The 10,770-nt window shown below is 30.8% G+C and overlaps 1 protein-coding gene across 3 annotated transcripts in view; it reads right to left on the bottom strand.

Annotated features, from left to right (window-relative positions):
* Positions 1 to 9,010: 9,010 nt before the first annotated feature.
* The window catches only part of LOC106788307 (probable serine/threonine-protein kinase DDB_G0282963), a 62,223-nt gene continuing 60,463 nt past the window's right edge, over positions 9,011 to 10,770 (bottom strand). For all 3 annotated transcript variants that reach the window (XM_014751461.1, XM_014751463.1, XM_014751462.1), the window contains exons 11-13: positions 10,397 to 10,634; positions 10,102 to 10,252; positions 9,011 to 9,899 (exon numbers count right to left, since the gene is read on the bottom strand). In XM_014751461.1, the coding sequence (XP_014606947.1) occupies positions 9,636 to 9,899; positions 10,102 to 10,252; positions 10,397 to 10,634 (653 nt within the window). In that variant the 3' untranslated portion in view covers positions 9,011 to 9,635. The remainder of the gene's footprint in view (positions 9,900 to 10,101; positions 10,253 to 10,396; positions 10,635 to 10,770) is intronic.

Below are 10,770 nucleotides of genomic sequence, written 5' to 3'. Positions count from 1 at the left end.
CCAATTTAAATTTCAACGCTATTACGATAATTCTTAACGAGTTATCAATCTGTGACAACTGCGTTTGTTTTACATTTTTATAAATAATATTATTCTAGAGGAGAAATTTTCGTTACCTATTACTATACGACGAATTCGAAAAAAACTAAACACGAACGCTTGATCTGCAACAATCACGCATAAAATTTACAAAACTTTATTTCCTTTTTTTTGTTTTTTTTTTTTATCGTTTATATGTAAAACAACATTTTTTATTTATATTTCTTTTTTATTTGTTATTTTCGATAGATATGAACGAAGAGTAAAAAAATGTGCGAGTATGCTAATGTGCGATCAAAAAGTACGTTCGTTCGTGCGATATTTTTTCAAAATGATATCGAAATAAAATGAAAAAATTGTTGAAATAATAATAATAAAAAAGAAAAAGAAAAAGAAAAGTAAAAACTCTCACAATCGTCCCTAACGATAAATTTAACGCACAATCTTAAAAGTGGTCTATTGCGAAGACGAGATTATAGATATAAAAAAAAAATAAAGGGAAAAATTGTCGAAACTGGCACGCGTTATATGGGGAGTCCATCGTAACGTTCGTTTTATGGGGTTGTCGGAGAACTGAACGAGCCCCCATTTTAAAATGTTCTCATTAATTCTCTCGCCGGCTATCAAAGTTTTTTTTCTTAACGACTGTTTCTTTTCTCTCTCTCTTTCTCTCTCTCTCTCCCTCTCTCTCTCTCTCTTTCTCTCTTTCTCGACCTGTTGCTGCTAAAGGCTCGGTTACAATTGTCGTAGCACGAAAGGACGGTGGTTTGAAAGATGTTCATTAATAAAAAAAAAAAAAAAAAAAATGATATATTTCGTGACAATACAATAAAATTATATAATATATTCGTAGGGGTAAGAGAGATTTAAACAAAACAAAAAAAGAAACGAAATATTGTTAAATATTAAATTATTTCAATGTTACATTTTTAAATTTAAACTAGCGCGTACAAGATTTTAATTAGAGCATGAAAATAAAAACTACTTTACAGATCATGGATTTAAATTCAAGTAAAGAATATCTGTTAGTGGTATTGAAACGAGTATATATATATATAAATACATATATATATGAAAACTGAGAGGTTGTTTGTCATCCTCTTATTGCCGCTGGCACGATTTTCTTTCATTTTCTCCTTCCCTTTCGTAAAGAAAAAGAAGAAGATGAAAAAGAGCAAAAAGACGAACTAGGAGTGCCGCGTTTTATGAAGTTTTAGAAGTGAGCGAGCGAGTTAAAAGAGAACTTTATAAGGGACCCCGGTACATTAGAGCAAATTTAATCTTAATGGAATTAAAAAGAAATATATTTTCGAAAAAGGGAATTGTCGATGATCTACGTAGTTGGTTCGTAGAAATTAGAAAAAAAGAAAACAAAATATATATATATAAAGAAAAGGAACGGTGTCAAAGAGAATTTATAAAACGCGTTCGATATGCTTTACGACGGAAGAAAACGTTTGACATGAAGATGAGAAAAAAAACAAAAGCAACAACAAAAAATATACAAAATTGAATCAACTGAAATGAATGTTTCATTAATTAAAAAACAATAAAAACAAAATGTTATTACGAGTGCATATAAGATAGAAAGAAGCAACGTGTTTATTTATCATCCTAGTATCATAGATATTTAAAATTTATCTGAACTGTGATTTCTATTTTAAAAACAAGATAATACGAGCAGCTCAGAGGAGTTGAGATTTTATAATTTGGTGATGGTTAGGTAGTATGGTGGTAGGTAACCACTGCACCACCACACCCACCACCACCACCAGCAACAGCAACAACAGCAACAACAGCAACAGAAGCAAGGTAGGTATCCATTAGCGTAACGCCACCGATATTCGTTGGTTGAGATACATATGTCGACGTATTTCCATAAGCCGATGTGTAGTCCGTGAGATTTGCGTGTTCTGACCGAAACACGGAAGCGTATGTGCGCCACGACGATTTGTATAGCTCGACATTTGCGGGTCATTCGATACATTCCGAATGAAACCTACAGAGGAGGAAGAGGAATAGCACACACACACACATACACACACGCATGCATATATGCACCATACATATTTCGCAAACTCCAAACTTTTTATTCATGAAAAACATTTTAAATTCCAATAGGAAAATTACTCTCTCAGTCTGTACGTATACCTACATTCGAAGTATACAGAATATTTCGGTTTAACAGGATCATTAGAAAAAACGTATACTCTATTTCTTTTCTCAGTTCTCTATTGAGAAAAAATTTGAAGAAGAAATGCGTCGATGTAAAATGAATTTCGTGTGCATAGGAATAATTGTTTCCTGGAAATAAAGCATAATATCTTTTCTTAGATATTACTTTATACGAATGAATTGAACGGGATATATATGTTACAGGTAAAAAACATTTCTTTCTAAACCTGTTTATCTTCTGATACGATAGAGAACAAAAGATACAGATTTCCGTGGGAATCTCTATGAATATCTGTCTAACTATTATCTAGAAATAAAAATATAGCCTGAACCTTTGCAAATCGATTTATAACTCGATAAGGTATTTTACACGTAARAAAAAGGGTGTACTTTAATTTAATATAAGTTTCATTAAAATCTATTCACTTTTAGAATAAAAAATATTTGCCGAAACTTTTCAAAGAAATGGCAAAGTAAAAAAAATTTGCAGCCTCGCATTCTTTGCCATTTTATGAACCTTTTTAGATTGATTTATAAGTTGATATGGTATTTAACGCATAGACAAAAGATTGTACTTTAATTTAATATAAAAATTATTAAAATCCATTTGCTAAAAGTATAAAAAATATTTACCGAAACTTTTCACAGAAATTGCAAAGATGCACAATTTACAGCATTGCATTCTTTAACATTTTATGAAGTTTACATGCTCAATTTATAAATCGATATGGTATTTTACGCGTAGACAAAAGAGTGTACTTTAATTTAGTATAAGTTTCATTAAATCTATTCACTTTTAGTATAAAAAATATTTACAAAAACTTTTCAAAAAATTAGCAAAGTTGTACAATTTACAGCATTGCACAATCTCTGATATTTCTTTGAAAAGTTTCTGTAAATATATATGTACATCTATTACTACTTTTATTCTTTTTTGTTAGCTTTGTCATATTTCGAATACGATTACCTCTGCACCCTTTTATTTTCGCATCGTACATTTCTTTCTTCCCATATAATATACGATTCATAAATATCCAATTTTCTCTATCTACGTTATATATACGAAATAATTCATTTACTATTGAATTATTATCTTATGCACGCACACTCGTTTATCGTTTCAAATCAATTTGATACAATTTATTGTTGCGTATTTAATCACCTATACACTTTGAATTATTCATCTTTTTGAACTTTGAAAATGATAATGATTAGAAGAAAATCATAATCGTATGGGATATCACGATGTAATTTATTTATCATTAGTCTTCTGACTTTTAATTTTTCGTTTAATGAGATAGAATCGAGAAAACATCGAATGTTATTTGCCATCACTATCGGGTGAGACAGAATTTCTTGAATGTGAGGTAGAGAGAGAGAGAGAGAGAGAGAAAGAGAGAGAGAGATATGTAAAACAGCTAGCAAATATAATATTTCCATACGCAATGAACCCAACAATGCCAATAATTACTTGTTAAAGGCAATTTCCCTTAATTACCTGAGATTCAGGAACCAATCGATCATCGAACGGTTAACGTTCGGCGAATATACGATACAATACGCTTAATAATGCGATCGGTTTCTGTACGCGTGACTAACGTCATTAATTTATTACGAGTCCTGGGTTTATTAACGGAAAGGTTGCTGCTGCTGCTGCTGCTTCGATACAATACGATACGAAACGAAACGAAATTATTAGTATGAAAAAGTAGTATATAAAATCGTAGAATCAAACGTATCACATATTTTTTCTCCAATCAATTTCTTTCCTTTTTTTTTTGTTTTTTACTTTAATTCTCGCGTATAATAACAATATAATATTACATATATGAAATGTGAAAAAAAAAAACAAATAATGTACGTTTAAGTTTGTAATAAAAAGAAAACACCATATACGATAGATAAAAAAATTGAAATGTAGACACTTTACAGTTTCATTTAGTTGAACACAACATCATCGTCGTCGTCGTTGTCGTTGAAAGTAACTCAACACGAATAAATTTCAAAGTAGTAATCAGTATTTTACTTCTCTCCCCACTCTCTCCTATTCTTTTTCTTTCTTTCTTTCTTCTTTTTAAAGTAAAGAAAAATAAAAAAGACGGACGACTTCCTTCCTTCCTTTCGTGAAAGATATGACCCGCAAACGACTCGAATCCGGTGACTAATTAGTCGACCCACTTCCCTTACACTTAGAGTGACAAGTAAGTAGAACAAATTTTTTAACTTTATTTCCCCCCCCCCATCCCACTCACCCACTCCCTACCCTCTTCTTCTTCTTCTTATTCTTCTTCTTCTTCTTCTTCTTCTTACTCGTTCAGTTTTCTTCTTGATAATGGTTCTTTGCCATCAAGAAGAATTTCGCAAAAGCAAATAAAGAAAGAAAGAAAGAAAGAAAAGATAGTGGAATGTGGGAAAAGGGCGACTAGAAAACCGAGGACGAACATCGAAAAGGGAAATTACGACTACGAGAAAGCGACGAGAGTACGAATAAATTGGTTTGCGTTTGTGCACGCGAATTAAAAACTTTTTCCTCTCTCTCTTTTTCTTTCTCTTCTTCTTCTAATTCCCACTCATTTTCACCCTAACTCACTTCCCTTCTTTACTTTTTCCATAAGATTAGGTACATATCGTTTTTCAGGTAATTGTATTGTGCAATAGGTTCCATGAAGCTATGTAAAAGAAGAAAAAAAAAAGAAGAAGAAAAAAGAAAATGAAAAACTCACTCCCCTTTATTACCTCATCGTAGTACTCGTTAATTAATTATGCTTGTACCACTCGTTCTTCTTTCCCTTCCCTCCCTCCCTCCGCCCCTTCTCTCTCTCTCTCTCTCTCTCTCTCGTATTTCTTTCCATTCTTTATCTCCATTTATTCCTCATAGAATTTATTCGTCGTCTTACCTTTACCTCTTTAATTTCTACTAGAATTTCCCTTCCTTAATGACCTGAGATATTTCATTTATTTTCCACGAGTAATAAAGGAAAGGTTTCAACGTAGTTGGAATGAGTTTTATGCAATACTACTTCAACGATGCAATACTTTCCTTTTTAATGTCATTTAGAAATGGCAAAGTTCAACGATTCGCGGATGAATAATTGCTACGATATCGATCGACCAATTGGATATTAAAAAAATAATGATAACGTTAATATGTTTCTTATATAATATCATACATCAATACATTTGTATACGTGTAACTATAGATATATTTATTGTATACGTGTAAAAACTAATGATATCTCTTTCTTGAATATCAAAATGAATAATCGCAAATGAATTTGATTTTACCTGTCTCTTGTCAAAATATTCTTCTTCTTTTTCTTCTTTTTCTTTTTCTTTTTTTAATGAAGTCAAGTCGTTTCCACGCTGATAAACTAATCTCGGTGTGGTGAGCATAAAAGAATTAAAATCTAATCTTACTCGTGTTCTTTTCGTTTTTCTAAGTGAAACTTCTTAAACGACGGGTAAAGATAAAATTTGATAAAACGCGATGAAAACAAAGAATGAGATAGTTGAACGAAATTATGAAAAGTTTTAATACTAGTGTAATCTATGTATGTGTGCATGTATATGTATGTGATGAAATACATTATCGGTAATTATTATAAAAGGATGAGTTTTTTTATGCAAAGATGAATGAAAATAAACGAAGATGTAAAATACCTTGAATGTATTCCACGTATTATCCTTAAATAATTGTCAATTAATCGAAATAAACGTTTATTGTAATATAAAAGCACGAGATACAAATTACACGCACTATCCTCTTCGGAATTCACCTTGTGACTGGCTCGTTGTCTTATGTGAAAGTTCTTTTATTCAATATTATTTATATGACTTCCCTAAGGCTTTGTATGTATAACCAAAACAATGTATACGCAATGAATAGGGTTTCCTTATTTGGAAGTTCGTATAAACAACATTTGATAAAAGAACTTTCACAGAGGACAATGACTCACTTCAACGGTGGATTGCGAAGAGGACGGTACGTAGATCATATTCTTCGAGCTTTTAGATAACAATAGATACTTCTATCGATTAATTAACAATAATTTGAATATTCTAATTCACTCTCTTTATATTTCAGTTTGTTATAACATATATGTACACTAGTATAAGCATTACATACTTATTAACATACTTTAAATATTAAATAATTTCGATGTGATATTCTTTTCGATGAAAATTTCCCCCTCCAAAGTCACCACTGCACAAGAACGTTAAAACAAATATACATTAGTTTAAACAATGACATAAAAATGAAAAAATGCTAAAATCTCAGAACGTTATAATCTGAATTTCTATTTATTAGAAATCATTTTCTCGTTAGATACATACGTAACTTTCTCGGAAAGCCATGTAAAAAAATCATTTAATAAAAGAATTTTTTTTAGATGACAACGTGTCAATCTAACACGAGGTTTCATTAAAAAGTGCAACCATATTTTTATATTACACAATTTACGTTTCCATCGATTAATTAACAATTATTTTAATTTTCTAATACACTTGTCTTATATTACAAAAAAATTTTATCCTCGGAATCATTAATGCGCAGAAGCATTAAAATAATTACAAAAAAATGAAAAAAATACTAAAATGAGAACGTTATAATCTTAAATTTTATTGATTTATGGATTATTCCTTTTATACACATGCGCAACGTTCGGAAAGTCATATAAACAACATTTAATAAAAGTAATTTGATAGAGGATAATGTCTCATTTCAACGGTGGATTTCGAAGAGGACAGTGCTCCGAACATATACCCAGTGCTTCTAAATTGCAATACACATTTTTTTCGATTAATTATCAATCATTTAAGATATATCGAACACTTTAATTAATTCTATTAATATTTTGAATTGTTTTTTAACATCTCCGACCAGCGTTGATTATGAATTGAAAATTTTTCATGATAAACTAATATGAACAAATATTTAATTTAAAATATATTTTTATTTCTAAACATATATTTAAAATCCTAAACACGTTATATCCGAATAATTTTCGATGAAAAATTTAATAATCATATTGATTATACGATTTTTTAAGGAACACGAATCAATTGATTATTTTCCACATGATAATACGATTTACATTTTTTCTTTTTTTTTTTTTTATTATTTCAAGCACGAATGGATCACTCATTAGACATCAAAATTGCTGATATCTAAGCGAAAATTTGAATCGTAGCTTGTAAAAATAATGAATCCACGAAGGTATGGCAAATAATAATTTCGAGAGACTAAATCGGTTAACGTGTTTTAAACAGATTCGTTGGTTAGTTTACATACATATGTGTGTGCAGTGTACAATCACGTAGAAGAGAGTCAATAGGTCCAGCTAACACATATATAGCAAAAGAGAGCCTAACGGACTCTACGAGAGCCAGTTGGCCATGGTCCAAGGATACAATGTAAAAGTGGAAAAGTGTTTTCGCAGCGTGGCTAACACGTGAGGAAGCGTTAACTTACATTTTCTCCAGTTATAGCTTTGCCAATTTGTTGCCGGTTCTCTCTGCTAGTGTATATAAATTACACACTCATGTTTATTCTCTTTCTCTTTCTCTCTCTCTCTCATACACACATATCTTCCCCTACCCCTTTCCCTTTTCCTCGTGCCATCCTCATCCTTCTAATATGGTTCTGGTAGAGTATGAAATGTACGAGAGACGACGACGACGGGCTTATGCGTGAATTATGCCTGCCACCTGACATTCTCAGACATACCACAATTAATGGGTACACACTCATACATACACACACACACAAAGAGAGAGAGAGAGAGAGAGAGAGAGAGAGAGAGTATCGATATATTTATCAGACTAATATTCTAACGTAATATACGAGCTTCAATTTTCGTGCAAGTGTTGTTTTGCATTCCCCCCCCCTCCCCCATGAGTAATATGATATATATAATGAAAAAAAAAAATAATAATAAATTTAATATCGCGCGTTTGTAAATTAATTAACATTACCTTTGCAACTGTAGACACAAATTCCGTATCTTCGATATTTTCAAACTGTTTTATAATAAAGTATGTATAAATTTGTATACATACTTGTATTCGATATAGAAACAACGAAAAAAGCTAAGCAACCAACCAACCAACCAACCAACTAACCAACGGTCGCGTTCGTTCACTTTTATATAAAGTAAAAATTCATAAAGTGTAATTAAAAACTTTTTTCATATCATTCGTGCGAGAGAGTTTGCCTGTACGAACCAGCAAATGACCACCCCTTTCCTCCACCTCCTCTCTCTGGTCTCACCCCCCTTTTCTCTTCTCTCATCATCGGCGATCTCTTTTGATCCATCTTTTTCTCGAATAAAATTGTTACTACGTATTTTTTGATTTTCGTGTGTTAGCTCTTAATATTGATATTTAAATAAAATAAAATATGAATCTCGTAAAAGAATTTATTTCAATTGATAAAAATGATATGTTGGAGATTAAAAAATTGTATCAGTTTGTTAAATGTTCGGGTATCGTTTATCGTTTGAAATTGAATTATATCAACGTATACGAATAATTTGTTTAATTATTATTTGTCGTTGTCGCATCGTGCAACAAAAATCGTCGTACGTAGAAATGGGGGAGGGGAGGGATACCTAATTAAAGGAATAACCTAACAAAACTGGTATTTTATTTAATGAGAGCGTTACAAAACAAAGGCACACCGTTTTCTTTGTACAAATATGTTGCAAAAATTTCTACGAAATATTTTATATTAAAATATGTATATATATGTATATATATATAAAGTATAAAACTATATTTTTTACTTACTTTATACGCTTATATTATGCTTATGTTTGTTTTGTTTTTCGTAATAATCAACGATAATTAAAATCTCTCTCTCTCTATATATATATATACTTATCAAATAATACCTCATATCGCACAAGAGAGAATAATAATATAAATTATTATATTTCAATTTGATTAGTTTGGCGAGTATTGTCACGATTTGATCGAAAATTGGCACGTATATATTTGTTGTTATCATTTAAATTACTAAATATAATTATAAACAGAGTTAAATATTATATATACTTGTTAATCAGATCTAAATACATTTGTACGACTCGCACGTAAAGCTAAGTCGCATATAATTACGATAAATTATTGAAAATGAATAACGTAACATTGATAATACAAAAAATAAGAAGAAAAAAAAGGGAAAAAAGAATATAGAAAATAAACTATAATAAAAACATAATACAAAAGAAATTCGTTTGATTGCTTTAAATTGCGTATCCTTGTTTTTTTGTTTTGTCTTCTACTTTTCTTTTAATCGTATCTCAACGAATTCAAATATTAACGAGATATTAATAAATTCGCGTTTATCTTCTTCTTTTCTAACTTTAGATAAATAATTTCATAATTACATAAAAAAATATATAAATTTTATCCCAACTTCAACTAACACGCGACAAACGATTGTTCTGTTCGTCCAATAAAATCGATGCCTCGCACATCATTTTCGCGCTGGTACGTACCAAAAATAATAATTGATATTCGTCGGTAATAGCCAAGGGTGCTCGGGTTCTTACCAAAGCATGAAGTATAGTTGCTCTTTCAAGATCTAGCCATCTTTGAAGAGTAACTTCCCTTTCTTTTGCTAAACCAAATGTGGTAACATCGTCCGGACCCCAAAGAGAAAATTCGAGCAATGATTTTACCTAGAAAAATGTATATTATTGATAACGACGATAATAAGAATATCATATTGTCGAATAGTTTGTTAAAATTTCGTCGTATCCATTTGAGAATTTAGAATTATAATATGAAAAAGAGACAAATAAAAGATATAATAAAATGAACAATTAATTCTCCAATGAAAACAAAATAAATATATATATTGTAAACTCGTCTCGTTTATACCTGAGAAAGGGTAACTGCTTTTTCGCGTAACAATAATTCCTGGACTAGAGGAAGTTTTTTGGTCAAGTGTAATTGTTGTAGTGCAACCAAGGCACACTGACACAAAGAAACCTTTTCTTCACTTCTAACGTCGCAAGTGTCCACGTTTAATCTGCGAAAAAATAAGAAAAAAAGGATTGTCAGTTGTTGTTGTTGTTGGTGTTTAGCAAAGCGAGTAAATATTTTCTGAAGAACGAAATAATAATAATAATAATAAGAGGAGGAAGTAAAAAGAAAAAAAAAGGGATTGACCAACCCTTGCAAAAGATAAAGTCGATAGCAGGCATCCTTATCCTCTCGACAAAGCATCACGTTACTCAGACCTTTCGAGGATTCTTCGATTCCACGTGCTTGAAGACTTTTCAAGGCGTTAACGAATTGAAGTAAAACGAACGAGGATTCTCTAATCGAACCTTCGTCCTGGGAATCCTTCGTGACTAAACCAAATGCTTGAACCGTACTCACTTGTAATCGTGGAAAAACCGAGATCGTTGCTGCAAAAATATATATATATATATCATTTATTTTTCATTCAAATATTTTTCTAATAATTACGTTAATACATTTTCGCAGTTAAAAATACAAAATATAAATTTATTGTGCTCGTAAATTTTCGTATAAGAATTCCAA

Source organism: Polistes canadensis, unplaced genomic scaffold (assembly GCF_001313835.1).
Source record: "Polistes canadensis isolate GaletaPanama2010 unplaced genomic scaffold, ASM131383v1 scaffold_134, whole genome shotgun sequence".
In the NCBI taxonomy this organism is placed as follows: domain Eukaryota; kingdom Metazoa; phylum Arthropoda; class Insecta; order Hymenoptera; family Vespidae; genus Polistes; species Polistes canadensis.
The sequence above is the reverse complement of the archived record's forward strand: the minus strand, read 5'-3'. Positions and strand labels throughout refer to the sequence as shown.